We start from the raw sequence: 20,887 nt of genomic DNA, 5'->3' as shown, positions 1-20,887 counted from the left end.
GGAGCGTCAGCAGATTCGCGTCTTAAAAGCAGAGCTCCCCGAGAAAGAAATTCTTGGCCTTTTTAAAGGCTTACAACTTTAAGGGGTCCATGTGAAAGGGTCGTGATAAATCGAGCAAGCGTGGGAAACGTGACTGGGGGCTACATGCATCAGCTAACAACAAAAAGTTTTACAATGCTTTTTTCATACAGTGTCTGGAATTTACAGATAAAACAAGCAGTTTAGGTCAGGGGTTGATGTTACTATTACTTTTTTTTAACTCCTAGGGCCAGATGGTGGTGCCAAGGTTGTCTGGCTATTTATCTTACTTTTGTTTTTTTTCCAACTTTTTGCCTTCTCTTTTTCCTCCTGTCTTGTGAACTAGGCAAGGTGGGGGGAGGAGGGCAGCAGGAGTAGTAGTGGTCTCCTTCCTTAGATGAAGGGGTGCGGTTTTAGAGCAGAGAAGGTGAAAAGGCACCAACAAGTAAGATCCTAAAACAGGGCAGAGAGGGAGCCATGTAGGGATTTGGAGGAAGAACATTCTAGGCATCACAAAGAGCCAGTGCAGGCCAGGCACTGTGGCTCACACCTGTAATCCCAGCACTTTGGGAAGCTGAGGCAGGCAGATCACCTGAGGTCAGGAGTTCGAGACCATCCTGGCCAACATGGCGAAACCCCGTCTCTACTAAAAATATAAAAATTAGCTGGGCGTGGTGGTACAGGCATGTAATCCCAGCTACCCAGGAGGCTGAGGCAGGAAAATCACTTGAACCCGGAAGACAGATGTTGCAGTGAGCAGAGATCATGCCACTACATTCCAGCCTGGGGAACAGAGTGAGACTCCATCTAAAATAAATAAATAAATAAATAATTTTAAAAAGAAAACAAAGCAGAGCCAGTGCAGTGGTCCTGGGGTGGGGAGGAGCAAGGAGGCCACTGTGGCTGGGGTGGAGTGAACAAAAGAGGGTGAGAGGAGGTGAGTGCAGAGATGATAGGGCGGGTTTATATAGGGCCTTGTGGGCTGTGGCTGAGAGCCTTGGCTTCTACCTGGAGTGAGGTGCAGCAGGCAGATCCCTCTGAGGGAAGGAGGGCTCCAAAACGACAGGTCTTCATGGGTCACTGTGGCTGCATGTTGGAGGAGGACGGGGACAGCAGGTAAGAGATTGCTGCCATAGTGTCGGTGGCAGATGATGAAGGATGGACCAGGGTGAGGGCCCAAGGTAGTGGTGGGGAGAGTGAGATTCTGGAAATCTTTTGGAGATGGAGCTACTGGGCCTTTGCATTAGAAGGATGAGGTATTCCAGGCTGTCACCCAGCCCCATCCAGGCTGGGATGATTTGAGGCAGAGCAGGCTACAGTTCCAGGTGGGAAGCCAAGCCATGACAATGGAGCCAGGACCCTGGGCTGGCTTCAGGAGGCCTCCGTAGGGTAGATACAGGTTCCGAGAGAGTTGGAGGGGTTGATCGGCATGTAGCATGGTGATTAAGAAAGCTGGGCACGGTGACTCATGCCTGTAATCGCAGCACTTTGGGTGGTTGGGGCAGGAGGATCCCTTGAGGTCAGGAGTTCAAGACCAGCCTGGGCAACATGGCAAGGCCCTGTCTCTTTAAAAAATTATCCAGAAGTGGTGGCATGCACCTGTGGTCTCAGCTACTCAGGAGGTTGAGGTGGGAGGATGGCTTGAGCCCAGGAGTTTGACGCTGCAGTGAGCCAAAATTGCAACACTGCACTGTAGCCTGGGTGACAGAGTGAGACCCTCTCTAGGAAAAAATAAAAATAAAAAACAGACTTTACAGACTGTCTGGTTTCAAATGTTCGCTCCATCACCTACTCATGTACTTTTGGGCAAGCGGCTTAACCTCTGTGGGCCCCAGTGTGTGAGCCTTGCATTAAAATGGTAAGGATGAGATGATCATGATAGGAGTCTCTAGAAAATCACTTCTCTGAGGCACCCATTATGAATGGTGAGCTTGGAGAAGGGGTCCGGTCTAGGGTCCTAGAGAGAGAGAACATCCGTTGTCACCACGCCGGGAGACCACTGCCCTCACCGGCCTGGTTTGCAGGCGTGGCGGAAGGGGATGGGTAAGATCTGTACCCGCTCTCTCAGCCCTCTCTTTCGCCCTTGTATCTGCTTATCTCGCTCCTTTCCGTAGCCATCTCTTCCTCTCCCTGTACTCAGAGGCTCTCCCCTTTGCGTCGCCGCCTCTGGCCCCTCCATCAATGCGAGCGCCTCCCGATCCCTCCTCCTGGTCCCTCCTCCCCTCGCCGGTAAGGGGGCAGCAAGCGCATGCGCAGTCGTGCCCCTCCCTCTCCGCCCCCACCCCCCGTCGGCGCCTGGGCCTCGTCCCCTTCTCTCTGTCTCCCTCGCCTGCCCCATCACGTCCCCTGACACCGACACCCCATTGCTCCCACAGTCTCCCCAGTCTCCACTTTGGTCCCCAGCGCTGTCCGCCCGAGGTAAGATGGGGAGGGGGCGGCCCGCGGAGAAGGGGAGGGGCGAAGCATCCTGCATCCCGAGATAAACAAACCGGGGAGGGGGCGGCTGAGATTGAGGGGCCTGACGCGGGAGGAGAAGAATGGGGGGCTGGGCCTGGGGGAGGTGGCAGGCGCTGGGCGCACACACCGGGGCCCTCTGTGGGTAACGGGGGTCCCTATGGTTGCCCAAGATCCAGTTGCACGGAGGCCACTCGGGGCCCTGGAAGCTCCTAGGGGCTTGGACCCTGGAGCCTGCGGGGCACCCTCTCCAGCTGACCTCTGCCTCCAGGATTTGCCTGAAAGCTGCCCCCAACTCTGCACCTGCCCCCCGAGGGCCACCAAGGACCATGACTAAGACAGATCCTGCCCCGATGGCCCCGCCGCCCCGAGGAGAGGAGGAAGAAGAGGAGGAGGAGGATGAGCCCGTCCCCGAGGCCCCCAGCCCCACCCAGGAGCGCCGACAGAAGCCTGTTGTGCACCCCTCGGCACCTGCCCCCCTCCCTAAGGACTACGGTAACACTGTCCCCACCCTGGAATCTAGCCTGGAGCGTTGGGTGGCTGGGAAGGGTGGGCTGTGCTCTGCTGGTGGTGATGGTGGGAGAATTTCTGGGGAATTTGAAGGTGGTCCAGAGGAATCTTGGCTGCAGAGCACCCCTCGTTCATTCACTCATTCACCCATTGAAGAATGGAATTGTAATACTCCTAGTCGTTGATTCATGACACATCATTCCATCATTTAGTCTTTCAACAATCATTTATTGAAAGCGTCTGTGGACCTGGCTCTATGCTAGGGGCTGGGGCCACAGCAGGGGGCAAGAGAGAACCAGTCTTTACCCTGAGACAACTCACAGGCCTCAGTAACAGCCACACAAATAGGTATTAAACCATAATGTAATTTAGTTCACATTTAGGTTTATATGCAAGAAAGAAAAATATAATGTAATATAAATATGTAATTACAAGACATTATGAAAATTGTATTTACCAAAAACAAGCTGCTGCAAGAGTTTTTTAAGACATGGTTTCCCTGAGGAGGTTATATTTGAGAAGACTGGAGGGTGAGTTGGGGTTAACTAAGAGAGGGGTCAGGGGAAAGGGGTCCCAGGAGAGGTAACTGCTGGGTAAAGGATCTGAGGTAGGAGGGTATGGAGCTGAGAGGAGGGCCTCTTGGAGAAACTGAAAGTGTCTAATCATTGACCAAGCGATATTTATCGAGTGCTGCTACTCTGTGACAAGCCTTATGCTGGGTGCTGGAGATTTAATCCCAAGTGATCCAGGAATGATCCTCCCTTGCAGGAGAGAAGGAGAGACTAAATAAGTGAACAGATAAATAAGTCAGAAATCAGATAAATTCAGATTGGAGTGAGTGCTATGAAAGAAAGAAAAGGTGGGCCAGGTGTGGTGGTTCACGCCTGTAATCCCAGTATTTTGGGAGGCCGAGGGCAGTGGATCACCTGAGGTCAGGAGTTTGAGACCAGCCTGGCCAACATAGTAAAACCCCATCTCTACTAAAAATACAAAAATTAGCTGGGCATAGTGGCGTACGTCTATAATCCCAGCCACTCGTGAGGCCGAGGCCATAGAATCGCTTGAACCTGGGAGGCAGAGGTTGCAGTGAGCCAAGATCGAGCCACTACACTCCAGCCTGGGTGACTGAGTGAGACTATCAAAAAAAGAAAGGAAGGAAGGAAGGGAGGGAGGGAGGGAGGGAGGGAGGGAAGGAAAGGTGGGGATATGATCATGACTAGGGGGCAGCTACCTGCAGGGGTAGTCAGGGCTGGTCTTTCTGAGTAGGTGACATTTAGTTTGGGACCCGGAGCATGGGGAGGAATCAGCCAGAAGAGAGCTGGAAAAAGAGTGTTCCAGGCAGAGAGCAGCAAGTGCAAAGGCCCTGAGGCAGAATTGAACTTGGAACAGAAAGATCCTGGAGCTGCATTCAGGGAATGATCAAGGTTGAGGTGAGAGGTTGGCATAGGTCAGATCTGGAAAGGCCTTCAAGGCTACAGTGAGGACTTTGGTTATATTCTAAGTGGGATGGGGGAGAAGAGTAGCAAGGTGAGGGTGTTTAAAAGCAGAGGAGTGGCAGGTCTGATTTACAGTTTGAAAGCTCCCTCTGGGTACTGGGTAGAAGGGGATGGAGCGCAGCCAGAGTTGAATGTAGAAGGGGAATTTGGAAGATATGCAGGCTGGGAATCCCCAGCAGCTGTGAGGTTCAGAAACCAGGTTCAGAGAGTTAGCGTTGCCAGGATAGAGCAGGAGAGATGGCATCCATGGACATGTCACCCACTAGAGGTGGATCAGGGAGACTACAAGTTGACTTCAGTCTAAGAAAAATAAGAAAGTTGGCCAGGCACGGTGGTTCTGGCTTATAATCCTAGCACTCCGGGAGGCCGAGGTGGGAGGATCGCTTGAGGCCAGGAGTTCAAGATCAGCCTGGGCAATGGAGCAAGACCCCATCTCTACAGAAAATTTAGAAATTAACCAGGCATGGTGAGTACCTGTAGTCCCAGCTACTCCAGAGGCTGAGGTGGGGGGATCACTTGAGCCTGAGAATTCGATGCTGCAGCAAGCTAGGATTGCACCACAGCACTCTAGCTTGGGTGACACAGTGAGACCCTGTCTCAAAAAAAAGAAAAAAGAAAAAGAAAGTTATCTGGGGCCTGAGGTGTTGCGGGGGGCGGGCTGTACTTCAGAAAACTGGAAAATCTCCTTTGGAAATGCGGCTGGAGGTGGCTGGGGTCTGTGACTCAGTGGGAGGTCGGAGGGTATAGGCTGAGCCCTCCAAGCAGTCTTGCTTGCAGAACGGGAGAGGGTTTTGTCCCAGAATGTGAAGGAATCTGGAAATGTGGTCAAGGACAGGGAAAAGGCTAAGGTGGACTCCAAGAGGAAATCCAAGTATATCTGTTAAATCTGTACATTAATTCAACAGAGATTGACTGAGCACTTACTGTGTGCCATGTGCTGTGCCTGGCCTTAGGGATAAAGGAGTGAATGGGGCAGAATGGAATCGTAGCATTTAGATCCTAGTGAGGGAAGAAGAAAGGAAATGGAGGAGGGAGAAAGAGAAGGAGTAAACATGTTAAGTAGTGATATGAGCTATGATATAAATAAATAAATAAATAAATAAAGGGCTGGGCATGGTGGCTCACACCAGTAATTTCAGTGCTTTGGGAAGCCAAGGTGGGAGGATCGCTTGAGCCCAGGAGTTTGAGACCAGCCTAGGCAACATAGCAAGACCCTGTTACTACAAAAAAAAAAAAAAAAAAATAGCGGGCATGGTGGTATGTACTGTAGTCCCAGCTACCAGGGAGGCTGAGGCAGGAGGATCACTTGAACCCAGGAGTTCAAGGCTGTAGCAAGCTATGATCACACCATTGCATTCCAACAAGAACCTATCTTTTTTTTTTTTTTTTTTTTTTTTGAGACGGACTCCAGGCTGGAGTGCAATGGCACGATCTTGGCTCACTGCAACCTCTGCCTTCCTGGTTCAAGTGATTCTGCTGCCTCAGCCTCCTGAGTAGCTGGGATTATCGGTGCCCACCACCACGCCCAGCTAATTTTTATATTTTTAGTAGAGATGGAGTTTCACCATGTTGGTCTGGCTGGTCTCAAACTGCTGACCTCGTGATCTGCCCGCCTTGGCCTTCCAAAGTGCTGGGATTACAGGCATGAGCCACCATGCCCAGCTAAGACCCTATCTCTTAAAAAAAAAAGAAAAGAAAGAGTAGGAGATGAGAAGGGCGGGTGCCGATTTAGACAGTGTGGTTTGGGGAGGCCTCTCTGAGGAGATGACATTTGAGCAAAGATCTATAAAGCTTTGAGAAGATGTGTGGGAAGTCTATTCCGAGTGAGAAAAACAGCAAGTGCCAAGACCCTGAGACAGGAATTTGCTTGGCACGTGGGAGGGACAGAGGGAGCCCAGTGTGGGAAATGAGGGAAGGGGAATAAGTGAGGGGAGAGGGCTGAGAACTGAGGGGCTGGATGTGCAGAGCCCTGAGGGCCATGGGGAAGACTTTGGTCTGTTCTCTGGATGGGATGGGAGCTGGAGGAGGGTTCTAAGCCAAGCAGGGCTATGATGTGACTGCAGTTCTAAAAGAAGCATGCCAACTGATTCCTGGAGACACCTTCTATGTGGCGCTTCCCTGGGCTGTGTATAATCTGATCATTCATGTACTCGTTCATTCACCACGCACTGAGTTCCTGCCACGTGCCAGGGCCCTGTGCTGGATGCTGACGTCACAGAGAGCAGTACTCCTTAGAGTTGAGTGGGAGGAGACAGAAGTGCCTCTGGGCACCACCCTTGCTGGCCACAGGTTGATTCCTGCTCATAGATATATTTTATTTTATTTTTATTTTATTTATTTATTTATTTATTTTTGAGAAGGAGTCTCGCTCTGTCGCCCAGGCTGGAGTGCAGTGGCCGGATCTCCTGCCTCAGCCTCCTGAGTAGCTGGGATTACAGGCGCCCACTACCATGCCTGGCTAATTTTTGTATTTTTGGTAGAGTCAGGGTTTCACCATGTTGGACCAGGCTGGTCCTGAACTCCTGACCTCAGGTGATCCGCCTGCCTTCGCCTCCCAAAGTGCTGGGATTACAGGCGTGAGCCACCGCGCCCAGCCTCTATTTTTATTTTTTATATTTCTAGAGACAGGGTCTTGCTCTGTTGCCTAGGCTGGCGTGCAGTGGCACGATCATGGCTCACTGCAGCCTTGAACTCCTGGACTCAAGCAATCCTCCTGTCTCAATATCCTTGAGTAGCTCCAATGCACACCACCACACATGGCTAATTTTAAAACTTTTTATAAAGACAGAGGTCTTGCTATGTTGCCCAGGCTGGTCTCAAACTTATGGGCTCGAGCAATCCTCCTGCCTCGGCCTCCCAAAGCATTGGGATTACAGATGTGAGTCACTGTGCCCAGTCATGGATACATTTTATGTGGGCTACATGGTATTTGAAACAATTGGGAGAGTTTTATTAAAAACCAGGACTTCTGGCTTTATTTATTTTTGCTCTGGGGATTCAGCCAAACTTCACTCACACTCTCACAGGGCAACAGTGGGTGAGGTCAGTAGCAGTCCCCCTGGACATGCAGACTCCAAGGTACTGCACTCTGTCCGGCTTTTGTTTCAGGGGGTGGAGTTTCTGCTATATGGGAATTGCCTGATCTTCCAATTTTTCAAGACACACTGGGCATCCAGATTTTTATGTGAACCCACCTGAGTTTGAAACCTCATGCTGGCCACACAGGAAATGCCTGTGGGTTGACTGTGGCCCATGTGCCACCAGCTTGAGATCCCGCATTAGAGGCTCTAAGAGGCAAAGCTCCCCTACTGAGGCTGGAAGGAGGGGGTCAGTTGCGTGGGGTGACCTTGGACCTCTTGCCACCCCAGCTTTCACCTTCTTCGATCCCAATGACCCGGCGTGCCAGGAGATCCTGTTTGACCCTCAGACCACCATCCCCGAGCTGTTTGCCATTGTGCGCCAGTGGGTGCCCCAAGTCCAGCACAAGATAGATGTCATCGGCAATGAGGTAAGAACACTGGGGAAACCAGGGAGAGAGGGGATGCGGTTCCCCACATGTGTGGGTGACCCTCCCTGCTCCCCTGGTACTCACAGATTCTGCGCCGAGGCTGCCATGTGAACGATCGTGACGGGCTGACCGACATGACACTGCTCCACTATGCGTGCAAGGCTGGGGCCCACGGAGTCGGTGAGGGCCCCCACCCCCAAGTCATGAGCCCCAAAGCCTAGGCCCCCAGACCCAACACACTCAAAACCACCCAGAACTCAGGCCCCATCTGGAACCCGAAGCCTCAGATCCCAAAGTATAGTCCCTGAGGCGCAGGGCCCTCCCCGTACACTGGGCCCATGCTCTGGAATGGGGGTTCCAAGCTGATCCCGCCTATCGCGCAGGGGACCCCGCGGCAGCCGTGCGCCTCTCGCAGCAGCTGCTGGCGCTGGGCGCAGATGTGACCCTGCGCAGCCGCTGGACCAACATGAACGCGCTTCACTACGCGGCCTATTTTGATGTGCCCGACCTCGTGCGTGTGCTGCTGAAGGGCGCGCGGCCACGAGGTGAGGAGGAGAGCCCTGGCTGGGAGGGGCAAGGACCTGGGTGAGGGATGCAGAGACCCAGGTGAGGGCCAGGCTGCGAGGGAAAGGAGGATGGCGATCTGAGGAGACAGCGGGAGGTTGGAGGCGTGGGAGAGGGGGCTCAGTGGACTACCACTCTAGGGAGGGGCGGGGCCGCGAAGGGAGAGTGGGGCTCCGAGGTGGGGGCGGGGCTCTGCGTCGGAGGCTCTGGGACCTGCAAGTCAAGAGATGAGCCCCGAGGTAGGAGGAGGGCTGGGGTCCCACAGGTGCTCACCCGGAACCCCTCCTCTTGCCCACTTCCAGTGGTGAACTCCACGTGCAGTGACTTCAACCACGGCTCAGCCCTGCACATCGCTGCTTCCAGCCTGTGCCTGGGCGCCGCCAAATGTTTGCTGGAGCACGGCGCCAACCCTGCACTGAGGGTACTGCCACCCTTGCCCAGAACCCGTTACCCTCCTGCTCCCGTCCTCCCCCACTTCCCTCCAGCAGGTCTCTGCGTTTCCCGTGACTTCCCAGATACTACAAATGTCTGTACATTCAGCAAATGCAGTAACAGCTGAAATTTGCCTAGTGTTCATTACATGTCAGGTGAAGTCTATTATAAGCCTTGTTTTACAATGGGGAAACTGAGGCAGAGATTAAGGGATCTGCCCAGGGTCATCCAGCCTACCCCGTGGCAGTGCATAACAGCATTTCAAGGACATGAGGAAAGTAAGGCTAGGCCCTCTGTGAATGAGAGGGTTGGTCCCCTCCTAAGCCCTCAATATGATCTTTGATTTCCAACCCATGCATTACCAGGCTCCATCCACAATGCTAATTACTCTGCAGCTGTCCAGGCACTAGTATCTTGGGGGAACATGGCCTGTGCCCCTGAGACCCTGCCTCTCCCCATTCCCCACTGGCCCAGAGTTCGACTCCTGACTATATACCACAGGAGCCCACTCTCACTCTCTCTCTCTTTTTTTTTTTTTTTTTTTGAGATGGAGCCTGGCTCTGTCATCCAGGCGGGAGTGCAGTGGTGCAATCTCAGCTCACTGCAACCTCTGCCTACCAGGTTCAAACGATTCTCCTGCCTCAGCCTCCTGAGTAGGTGGAATTATAGGCACGCGCCACCACACCTGGCTAATTTTTGTATTTTTGGTAGAGATGGAATTTCACCATGTTGGTCAGGCTGGTTTCGAACTCCTGACCTCAGGTGATCTGCCTACCTCGGCCTCACAGAGTGCTAGGATTACAGGCATGAGCCACTGCACCCGGCCCACAGGAACCCATTCTTAATGTACATCTCCCACATGTCCTCATTACAGGCTTGGGGTCTCCAGAGATTGCTTCCCTGGGGGCGTAACCTGCAGCACTGAAGTGTGGCCCTCATCCCTACTGCCTACACCCCCAGGCCCACCCTCAATTACTTGACACACCCCCAGCCCTAGGTCTCAGGGGTGGGTTTCCCTGGGGATGTGGTCTGCACCTTTTTTTTTTTTTTTTTGAGATGGAGTCTCGCTCTATCACCCAGGCTGGAGTGCAGTAGCATGATCTCAGCTCACTGCAACCTCTGCTTCCCAGGTTCAAGGGATTCTCCTGCCTCAGCCTCCTGAGTAGCTGGGATTACAGGCACACGCCACCACACCCAGCTAATTTTTGTATTTTTGGTAGAGACAAGGTTTCACCATGTTGACCAGGCTGGTCTTGAACTCCTGACCTCAAGCGATCTGCCTGCCTCGGACTCACAATGTACTGGGATTATGGGCGTGAGCCATGTTACCCGGCTTGCCCTGCCCCTTCTTATTCCCAGGTTGGCCCAGGGTATGACCTAGTCCTAACCCTGCATCACCCAGACTGGTGGTCTCTAGGGTCAGGGCCTCCATGGGGGTGTGGCCTCTGCCACTGAGTCCCCGCCCCCTCTTCCCATTGGCCCCCAGAATCGAAAAGGACAGGTGCCGGCGGAGGTGGTCCCAGATCCTATGGACATGTCCCTGGACAAGGCAGAGGCGGCGCTGGTGGCCAAGGAGCTGCGGACGCTTCTGGAAGAGGCGGTGCCACTATCTTGCGCCCTCCCCAAGGTCACGCTACCCAACTATGACAACGTCCCAGGCAATCTCATGCTTAGCGCACTGGGCTTGCGCCTGGGAGACCGCGTGCTGCTGGATGGCCAGAAGGTCAGGGGCTGGGGTGTGTGTTGGCGTGGTGGGTGGGGTGGGACTTAGCCCCTTAATCCCTTGGAACTGTATCCTTGGGCAGAGTGCAGTCTGTCCCCTTTGTCTGCTTGCTGTCCTAACTATCCACCCAGTATTTGATTTCGTCTCAGTTGTTCCGTGGTGTCTCCTTTGAGCCTCACCTTGTGCTGAGCTCTCCATCCTGGGGGGGAAACAACTCATCATCTGACAGTGACGGCCGAGAGCGGTCATGGCTGCCATGGGGAGGGGTGAGCAGAGTGATCTGCGCAGCTCTGTGCACCTGTGGCTCCCCCTGGGTCTTGTGGTCCTCGATCAGGCCCCTTCGCTCTCAGAGGCAAGTCTGGCTAGGAAGGTCCAGGCCAGAGTGATTGGAGTGTGATGGGGAATGCACCCAAATTGCAGATGTGGAGGAGCAAGCCAGGGAAAAAAAGGGAGAAAGGAGTCTCAGCTAGGGGGAGCGGGTATCACAGCCCAGAGGGCAGAGAGAATCTTCATTTATCCAGGGACTCCAACTTCATTTCCTGGTGTCCCTCAGGCTCCATACGGGACCCCAGTCTGTCCTTAGGGAGGGAGGGCTGTGTCTGCCCCTGCCCTGCTCTCATGGAGCTCCACTTGTAATGAAGCAGAGACAGTCAAGAAAGTAAACCTATGGTTGAGATAATTTCTGGGTTGGGCATGGTGGTTTACACCTGTAACCCCGGCATTTTGGGAGGCTGAGGTGGGAGGATCACTTGAGGCCAGGAGTTGTTAGAGACCAGCCTGGGCAACATAGCGAGATCCCGCCTCTACTGAAAATAAATAAATAAATAAATAAATAAATAAATAAATAAAGTTCTGGTAGCAACAAGGGCTGTGAACACCATTACATGTTTGGATTTAGTAAATTGTCCCTGGCTGAATGCTGGGGTGGTTTTAGCTGGGGTGTTCTGAGAAGGCTTCTCTAAGGAGGTGATGTCCAAACTAAGACAGGAAAGAGCTTCCTCTGCAAAGTTAAGGAAGCAGAGGATACAGTAGGTATGGAGACACAGAGGCAGGAAGGGGCAGTGTGATGAGGGAGTTATGGGAAGCGGGGGGAGGTGGAGAGGTCAGCAAGGCTGGGTCACAGCAGACCTATAGGCTACCGGAAGGAGTTTGATTTTTGCTTTTGTTTTTTTGAGACGGGTCTCGCTCTGTCACCCAGGCTGGAGTGCAGTGGCGCGATCTTGGCTCACAGCAACCTCTGCCTCCCAGATTCAAGCCGTTCTCATGTCTTAGCCTCCCGAGTAGCTGGGATTACAAGTGTGTACCAACAAGCCTGGCTAATTTTTTATTTTTATTTTTAGTAGCAGTGGGTTTCGCCATGTTGGCCAGGCTGGTCTCAAACTCCTGCCCTCAAGCGATCCACCCACCTTGGCTCCCAAAGTACTGGGATTACAGGCATAAGCCACTGCGCCCGGCCCCATCCAGAAAGCATTCTGATGTACACGATCTAATTGTATCCATTGCACAATTCTGAAAGTTTGGGTTGACTCTTCCCATTTTGTAAGCCAGACTATAAAAGCCTCCAACAGGTGAAAATCTTTATCTGGAGACATGGAATACCAATCACTGCCCCTTAGAGAAGCAGCATAGCACAGCGTCATGGGCTCAGGCCCAGGGACTTGCCCAGGTAAATCTCAGCTTTGCAACTTCCCAGCTGTGGGACCTGGAGCCAGTGATTCCGCCTCTCTGGGCCTCAATGTCTTCATCTGTAAATGGAGATAATAATAGTACCCACGTTGGGGGGCTGGTTGAGGTTTAAATTAATTAAAATGCGTAAGGCCATTAGAACAGAGTCCAGTGCATACTAAATGCTCTTTGTGTGTGCCAGGCACTGTTCTAGTCCCTCCACCAACCCTCTAAGATCAGCACTAATTAATTAGCCCATGATATGGACAAGGAACTGAGACATGGAGAGATGAATGAGCCTCCCATAATGATGATAACCACACTCACTAAAGGCTCACTGCAGTTAAGCAACTTTACATGTATTAAAAATGTTTCCGCCGAATGCAGTGGCTCATGCCCATAGTCCCAGCACTTTGGGAGGCAGAGGCAGAAGGATCGCTTGAGCTCAGGAGTTCAAGACCAGCCTGGGCAACATAGTGAGACCTCATCTCTACTAAAAATGAAAAAATTAACCAGGCATGGTGGCGCACACCTGTAGTCCTAGCTACTCAGGAGGCTGAAGTGAGAGGATCGCTTGTGCCCAGGAGTTTGAGGCTGCACTGTGCTGAGATCATGCCACTGCACCCCCAGCCTGGGCGACAAAGCGAGACCCTGTCTCAAAAAAAAAAAAAAGTTTCCATCAGACAATCACACCATGAGGTATCTTACTATCTCTATTTTACAGATGAAACTGAGGTTCAAGAAGTCCCCTGACCAAAGTTACAGCATGATAATAGCTAACAGACTGGGCAGAGTGGCTTCACACCTGTAATCCCAGCACTTTGGGAGGCCAAGATGGGGAGGATTGCTTGAGGCCAGGAGTTTAATACCAACCTGGGGGGCAACATGGGGATACTCCATTTCTTTTTTTTTTTTTTTTTTGAGATGGAGTCTCGCTCTGTCGCCCAGGCTGGAGTGCAGTGGCACGATCTCAGCTCACTGCAAGCTCCGCCACCCGGGTTCACGCCATTCTCCTGCCTCAGCCTCCCGAGTAGCTGGGACTACAGGCGCCCGCCACCTCGTCCGGCTAATTTTTTGTATATTTAATAGAGACGGGGTTTCACCGTGTTGGCCAGGATGGTCTCGATCTCCTGACCTCGTGATCTGCCCGCCTCGGCCTCCCAAAGTGCTGGGATTACAGGCATGAGCCACCGCGCCCGGTGGGATACTCCATTTCTATTTTTTTTTTTTTTTTTGAGACGGAGTCTCGCTCTGCTGCCCGGGCTGGAGTGCAGTGGCCGAGATCCGGCTCACTGCAAGCTCCGCCTCCCGGGTTCACGCCATTCTCCTGCCTCAGCCTCCCGAGTAGCTGGGACTACAGGCGCCGCCACCTCGCCCGGCTAGTTTTTTGTATTTTTTGGTAGAGACGGGGTTTCACCGTGTTAGCCAGGATGGTCTTGATCTCCTGACCTCGTGATCTGCCCGTCTCGGCCTCCCAAAGTGCTGGGATTACAGGCTTGAGCCACCGTGCCCGGCCATTTCTATTTTTTAGAAAAGTTTTGTTGTTGTTGTTGTTTTAATTAGCCAGGCTTTGGTGGTGTGCACCTGTAGTCCCAGCTACTTGGGAGACTGAGGAGGGAAGATTGCTTGAACCCAGGAGTTCGAGGTTACACTGAGCTATAATCGCACCACTGCACTCCAGCCTGGGCCACAGGGTGAGACCCTGTCCCTAAAATAGAAAAAAACCATTTTTCTTTTTTTTTTTGAGACGGAGTCTCGCTCTGTCGCCCAGGCTGGAGTGCAGTGGCACAATCTCGGCTCACGGCAAGCTCCGCCTCCCGGGTTCACGCCATTCTCCTGCCTCAGCCTCCCTTGTAGCTGGGACTACAGGTGCCCACCACCGCACCCGGCTAGTTTTTTGTATTTTTAGTAGAGACGGGGTTTCACCATGTTAGCCAGGATGGTCTCGATCTCCTGACCTCGTGATCCGCCCGTCTCGGCCTCCCAAAGTGCTGGGATTACAGGCGTGAGTCACTGCGCCCAGCAAAAAACCATTTTTCAATAACGAATACTTGCTGATCCTTTACTTAATGCCAAGCCTGTTCCGAGGGTTTTAATTTCTCTATGACAGTCCTGTGCAACAGAGCTTTCTGTAATGGTAGAAATATTCTGTGTCTGTGCTGTTCAGTAAAGTAAGCTACAAGCCACATGTGACAATTGAGCACTTGAAATATGACTAGTGTGACTGGGGAAATGCACTTTTAGTTTAAATTTATTGATTTTTATTTTTATTTATGTTTTTTCTTGAGACAGAGTCTTGCTCTGTTGCCCAGGCCGGAGTGCAATGGCGCTATCTGGTCTCACTGCAACACTCCGGAGTTCAAGCAATTCTCCTGCCTCAGCCTCCCGAGTAGCTGGGATTACAGGCGTGCGCCATCATGCCCAGCTAATTTTTGTGTTTTTAGTAGAGATGGGGTTTCACCATGTTGGCCAGGCTGGTCTTGAAGTCCTGACCTCAGGTGATCCTCGCACATCGGCCTCCCAAAGTGCTGAGATTACAGGTGTGAGCCATTGTGCCCAGACTAAATTTATTTATTTTTAAATTAAAAAATTATCTGAGTCTTGTTCCTAAGGTATGCATTTATTTATTTTTGAGACAGGGTCTTGCTCTGTTGCCCAAGCTGAAGTGCAGTGGCACAATCATAGCTCACTGCACCCTTGAACTCCTGGGCTCAAGTGATCCTCCCACGTCAGCCTCCCAAGTAACTGGGACTACAGGCTTGAACTACTGCACCTGGCTACCTTTTTTCTTTCTTTTATAGAGAATAGGGTCTTGCTGCCTTTGTATTTTGGAACAGATTAAGATGAGAGGGTCCTGCCATTTTCACCCAGGCTGGTCTGAAACTCCTGGCCTCAAGTAATCCTCCAGCCTTGGCCTCCCAGTGTTGGGATTACAGGCATGAGCCACCGCAGCCTGTTTAAGTTTAAATTGTTGGCCAGGCACAGTGGCTCATGCCTGTAATCCCAGCACTTTGGGAGACTGAGGCAGGTGGATCACCTGAGGTCAGGAGTTCCAGACCAGCCTGACCAATATGGTGAAACCCCGTCTCTACTAAAAATACAAAAATTAGCCAGGCATGGTGGCGTGCACCTGTAGTCCCAGCTACTTGGGAGGCTGAGATGGGAGAATTGCTTGAACCCAGGAAGTGGAGTTTGCAGTGAGCCAAGGTCTTGCCACTGCACTCCAGCCTGGCAACAGAGCGAGACTCCGTCTGAAATAATAATAATAATAATAATAAATAAATTTAAATTGTCCTATGTGGCTAGTCACTATTCACTATATGAGACAGGGCAACTCTTTAACAATCCTATAAGGTGAGTATATTTGTTCCCATTTCACAGCAAAGGAAGTTGAGGCACAGAGAGGTTAACTCATGTAGCCAGCAAATGGTGATGTGTGACCTGGGGTTTGGGCCCAGGGTGGCCTTATGCACCCTACCTTGCTGCCTGTGTGCGAGCACTCCACGTTGGCCTCCCAGCATTCCTTCCTCAGCCATCACCTCCCTTCTCTCCCCAGACGGGCACACTGCGGTTCTGTGGGACCACGGAGTTTGCCAGCGGCCAGTGGGTGGGCGTGGAGCTGGACGAGCCTGAGGGCAAGAATGATGGCAGCGTTGGGGGCGTTCGGTACTTCATCTGCCCCCCCAAGCAGGGTTAGTCTCACCTGGGGCCCAAGAGGGGTGCGGCCGGGGGTCCACTCAGCAGTTCTGATGCTGCTGACTGGGAAACAGGGGATGGGGGATGGGGGCTGAGGGCAGAGGCTTGGACAACACCAGGCTCGAACTCTGTACTCGTAGGTCTCTTTGCCTCCGTGTCCAAGATCTCCAAGGCAGTGGACGCACCCCCCTCCTCTGTCACCTCTACGCCCCGGACCCCCCGGATGGACTTCTCCCGTGTCACCGGCAAAGGCCGCAGGGAACACAAAGGTCAGAGAGGGGATCCCTGCGGTGGGAAGAGCCAGTTTGGGGATGTTGTGGGAGTAGCTCAGCTTCTGTGACTCAGTTTCTCCTCAGGCCCAAACTCCAGTTTTGGAAGACAAGCTCTGAGTTCCTGACTTCTGTGACTCAGTTTCCCCTTTGGCTCAGTACTGGTCCCCCCTAGTTCTTAGAAGGACCTGTGGGTTCCCTGCCCTCTGTGACTTAGTTTCCTCTCAGGCCCAAAGGTCTCCCCCAGTTTTAGGGAAGAATCTGTGGAGATACTGGCTTTGGTCATTTGATTTACTTTTTTTTTTTTTGAGACAAAGAGTCTTGCCCTGTTGCCCAGGCTGGAGTGTGGTGGCGCGATCTTGGCTCACTGCAACCTCTGCCTCCCGGGTTTAAGCGATTCTCGTGCCTCAGCCTCCCAAGTAGCTGGGATTACAGGTGCCCACCACCACATCCGGCTAATGTTTGTATTTTTTTTGTAGAGACAGGGTTTTGCCATGTTGGCCAGGCTGGTCTCAAAACTCCTGACCTTAAGTGATCCGCCTGCCTCAGCCTCTCAAAGTGCTAGGATTACACGCCTGCGCCACTGCACCCAGCCTGATTTACTCTCAGACCCAAATTCTCCCTTCTTTTTTTTTTTTTTTTTTTGAGATGGGGTCTCGCTCCGTCGCCCAGGCTGGAATATGGTGGCGCAATCTCGGCTCACTGCAAGCTCCGCCTCCCAGGTTCATGCCATTCTGCCTCAGCCTCCCAAGTAGCTGGGACTTCAGGCGCCCGCCACCGTGCCCGGCTAATTTTTTGTATTTTTAGTAGAGATGGGGTTTCACTGTGGTCTCGATCTCCTGACCTCATGATCCGCCTGCCTCGGCCTCCCAAAGTGCTGGGATTACAGGCATGAGTCACTGCGCCCGGCCTCTCCCTTCATTTTAAAAGGACAGTTTCTGGGTTCCTGACTTCTGACTCAGCTTTTCCTAATGCAACATATCCTCAGCTTTGAGAAAGGATTTTGGGGTTCTTCAGGTTCTCTGACTTGGTTTCCTTTCAGGCCTAAAGCCCCTTCCTAATTCTCTGGCATCTGGGATTCAGTTTCACTTCAAACCAAGAACAGGGTTTCTACCTTGGGGTTTTCCAGGTGGCCTGGGGTTCCCAAAGCTGGCATCACCCCCCTACGCACCTCCTGCACCTTCTTCCCTTAGGCAAGAAGAAGACCCCATCATCCCCATCCCTGGGCAGCTTGCAGCAGCGGGATGGGGCCAAGGCTGAGGTTGGAGACCAGGTCCTTGTCGCGGGCCAGAAGCAGGGAATTGTGCGCTTCTATGGGAAGACAGACTTTGCCCCAGGTGAGGATGGGGACTCTGGGCCAGGGGCCAGGCAGGGCCTTGAGAAATCCTGACACCCTTGTGCTGCAGGTTACTGGTATGGCATTGAGCTGGACCAGCCCACAGGCAAGCATGATGGCTCTGTCTTCGGCGTCCGGTACTTCACTTGCCCCCCGAGGCATGGGGTCTTCGCACCAGCATCCCGTATTCAGAGGTGAGCCTAAACTTCTAGCCCCAACCCAGGGTACCACCTGGAGCCCTGATCCCCCGTCAGATGGCCTCCTCCTCCCAGACCAGCAGGACAGTGTGGACACCCCCCAGCCCCCAGTCAGACTCTGGCCTCTTGTGGCTCTGACCTCTCCCCCATCCCTGTGTCTCCTCAGGATTGGCGGATCCACTGATCCCCCTGGGGACAGTGTTGGAGCCAAAAAAGTGCATCAAGTGACAAGTGAGTTGGGAGATGATATGTGGGGAGTGTAAGTTTGGGGATGGGAGGAAGGGTCCTGGGTTCTCAGGTATATACTGGTGACAGTCTCTGGTATTTAATGGGGGATACAGGGTCCAGGAAAATGATGAGACAAGGTCCCCAAAAAGATAGGTGCTGAAGGGTATGAGGAAGTTAGCAACAAGGCTCTTTGGGGACATGAGGTTGAGCAGATACTGGGGAAAGGGATAGTCACTGGGGGACATGGTGGGAATTATGGACAAGGGGCCCAGATGGGTATTGGGAATGTGAGATCCAGGTAGGGGCTGGAGACATGGGGAGGTATTAATGAGAAGGAGTATGAATGAGTATTGAGGACACAGGTGGTCTGTCATCCCCTCACTTGACATCCTGACCTCTTCTTCAGTGACGCAGCCCAAACGCACCTTCACCACAGTCCGGACCCCAAAGGACATTGCATCAGAGAACTCCATTTCCAGGTGTGTGGCCAACCCCTATCCCCTCTCCTATGCGACATTCAGGGAGAGGGATCCACAAGGCAGTTGGACCCAGAGATCTGGAGCTCTGGTCAGGGCTGGAAAGAGAGGTTAGGAAAACTTGTAACTTGTTAGCATACCCAGAAACAGTCTTTAGGGTGTAGGGCCCCGCACTGAATTCTAGTGACTTCCACTTTCGGGGGGGGCAGTAAAGGAAGCAGAACACCCTTCCCTCCACACGAGCCTCAGAATAACAGCTACAGACCAGGCGGGGTGGCTCACGCCTGTAATCCCAGCACTTTGGGAGGCTGAGGCAGCTGGATCACCTGAGGTCAGGAGTTCAAGACCAGCCTGGTCAACATGGTAAAACCCCGTCTCTACCAAAAACACAAAAATTAGCCGGACACGATGGTGCACACCTGTAGTCCCAGCTACTCGGGAGGCTGAGGCAGGAGAATTGCCTGAACCTGGGAGGCAGAGGTTGCAGTGAGCCGAGATCATGCCACAGCACTCCAGCCTGGGTGACAGGGAGACTCCGTCTCAGAAAACAAACAAACAAACAAACAAACAAACAAACCATAGCCAGAGAGGTACAGGCAAAATCCAGAAAGTCCTGATAGCAAACACTGGGGGAAAGGCTGGGGGTGATGGGTGCAGATGTCCCCGCTGCCTGCCTAAGGGTGTGACCCTGTGATTCTCCTTTCCAGGTTGCTGTTCTGCTGCTGGTTCCCCTGGATGCTGAGGGCAGAGATGCAGTCTTAGAGGCCCTGGACACCTGACAAAGAGACAGAGTCCCCACTAGCATCTCCTGACACCCGAAGAGCCCTGAGTCACCCTGAGATAGAGATTCCCAGTAACACATCCAGAGTAGAGACCCCTGTTAGCCAGCCCTCGATCATTGAGGCCCCATTATTAACAGATAGCCCCATAATAACCCCCAAATACAGACCCCATTTCACCCAGAAAGAGATTCCCTGAGTAGCACCTTCAGGCTAGTCCCTATCCCCAACCCCGCAGAGCAGATTCCCAGATTAACAGATTTCCACATCACCCCTAATGATGGTGACCCTCTCCACATAACGCATTACAACAGAACATTCTTGAATCACCCAACCCTGGATCAGAAACTTCCCCATTAACAAACACTCCCCACTAAGTCCTCTTGAAATAAACATAGGTCACACCCCCAAAGCAAAAGAGTAACAGACGTTCATGTCATTGTTCCCCATTTAACATCAGTCCCCTCAAGATGTCGTGACCCCATGGTCACCCTGAAGCCCTTACACTCCAACCCCTCAATCAGAGACTGCCTTCATTAACAAAGACCCTTGTTCTTACCCCTCAAGAGAAACCCACCATAACCAGCCCACTGTCACCCCTAATTTACAGACACCAAAACAGTCCTGGAAGTGCTAATTACAGGACCCCCAAGTCTTCCTACCCTCTGCACCCTCAAGAAACCCCCAGTGCCTTGTACGAAGCCCACCCTACATGGCCCACAGCTCCTGTGCTGGCCAGGCTCCCAGAAAATTATCTATTTTTTAAGTAACGACTTCCCCCTTTGGGGAACCCCAAAATTTGGAGGCCCCATTCTAGGACTCTGGGGATCCCAAACCCTAGAGTACACACATCCCAAACTCCCCTGTGCCCTCAAGTCCTACAGCCCCTAGAAGACCCCAATGCCCTAACTCCTAGGACCACCGAATCATGGAATCCCCAAATCCCCAGGGAATCCCAAATTTGAAAATCCAATCCCAAGCCACCAGGAAACCCAATCATGAGGTCGCTGTGCCTGGTATGGAGGAGACTGCAGTCAGGATATGCATTCCAGGCTCCCAGGCACCTCAAGCCCTATTGACAGGCACCAGGAAACCCCACACAGGAATTCCCATCCCTGGAAACTGGAGAATTTCAATGCCCTGAGTCCACGGATTTCAAGACACCAAATTCCAAGATCCCCAGCCCTAAGGGGACCCCAAATCCTAAAGCCTCCATCTCTAGTAAATGGAAGGCCCCAAGGCCCTGAGGGGATCCCAAATCCTGGAACCCCGATTTCAACCTACGTTCTAGTCACTGGCCTCAAAGGACCCCACAGCACCTGGGCCCGACCAACAGCCCGAGGGAGAACCTGAAGGCCCAGGGAGTCCAGGGCAGACCTGGGGCCCCAACCACCAAGGACAGCTCACGACTGCCCCTTCACTGCATGTCCCCAAACTCAGCATGACTCCTGTCCTCTTCAATAAAGACGTTTCTATGGCCTCTCTGTGTCGGGTCATTGGGGGTTTCCCTTGTTGGGAGAAGACGGGAAAGGAAGT

General features: G+C 52.6%; 1 protein-coding gene across 10 annotated transcripts; it reads left to right on the top strand.

Moving 5' to 3' along the window:
- Positions 1-2,286: 2,286 nt before the first annotated feature.
- On the top strand, positions 2,287-20,831 carry CLIP3 (CAP-Gly domain containing linker protein 3). 10 transcript variants are annotated; one of them, XR_013408649.1, is made up of 14 exons: positions 2,287-2,436; positions 2,744-2,967; positions 7,847-7,986; positions 8,073-8,166; positions 8,370-8,531; positions 8,853-8,971; positions 10,469-10,705; positions 15,927-16,062; positions 16,207-16,356; positions 17,465-17,672; positions 17,742-17,865; positions 18,035-18,099; positions 18,503-18,575; positions 19,280-20,831. XR_013408649.1 is itself a non-coding variant. In XM_001101586.4 (14 exons), the coding sequence occupies exons 2-14, from the start codon at positions 2,802-2,804 to the stop codon at positions 19,332-19,334; spliced, it is 1,644 nt and encodes a 547-aa protein (XP_001101586.1). In that variant the 5' UTR covers positions 2,287-2,436; positions 2,744-2,801; the 3' UTR covers positions 19,335-20,831.
- The last annotated feature ends 56 nt before the right edge of the window (positions 20,832-20,887 follow it).

Source organism: Macaca mulatta, chromosome 19, assembly GCF_049350105.2.
Source record: "Macaca mulatta isolate MMU2019108-1 chromosome 19, T2T-MMU8v2.0, whole genome shotgun sequence".
NCBI lineage: Eukaryota > Metazoa > Chordata > Mammalia > Primates > Cercopithecidae > Macaca > Macaca mulatta.
This window is presented reverse-complemented; position numbering and strand designations above follow the sequence as displayed.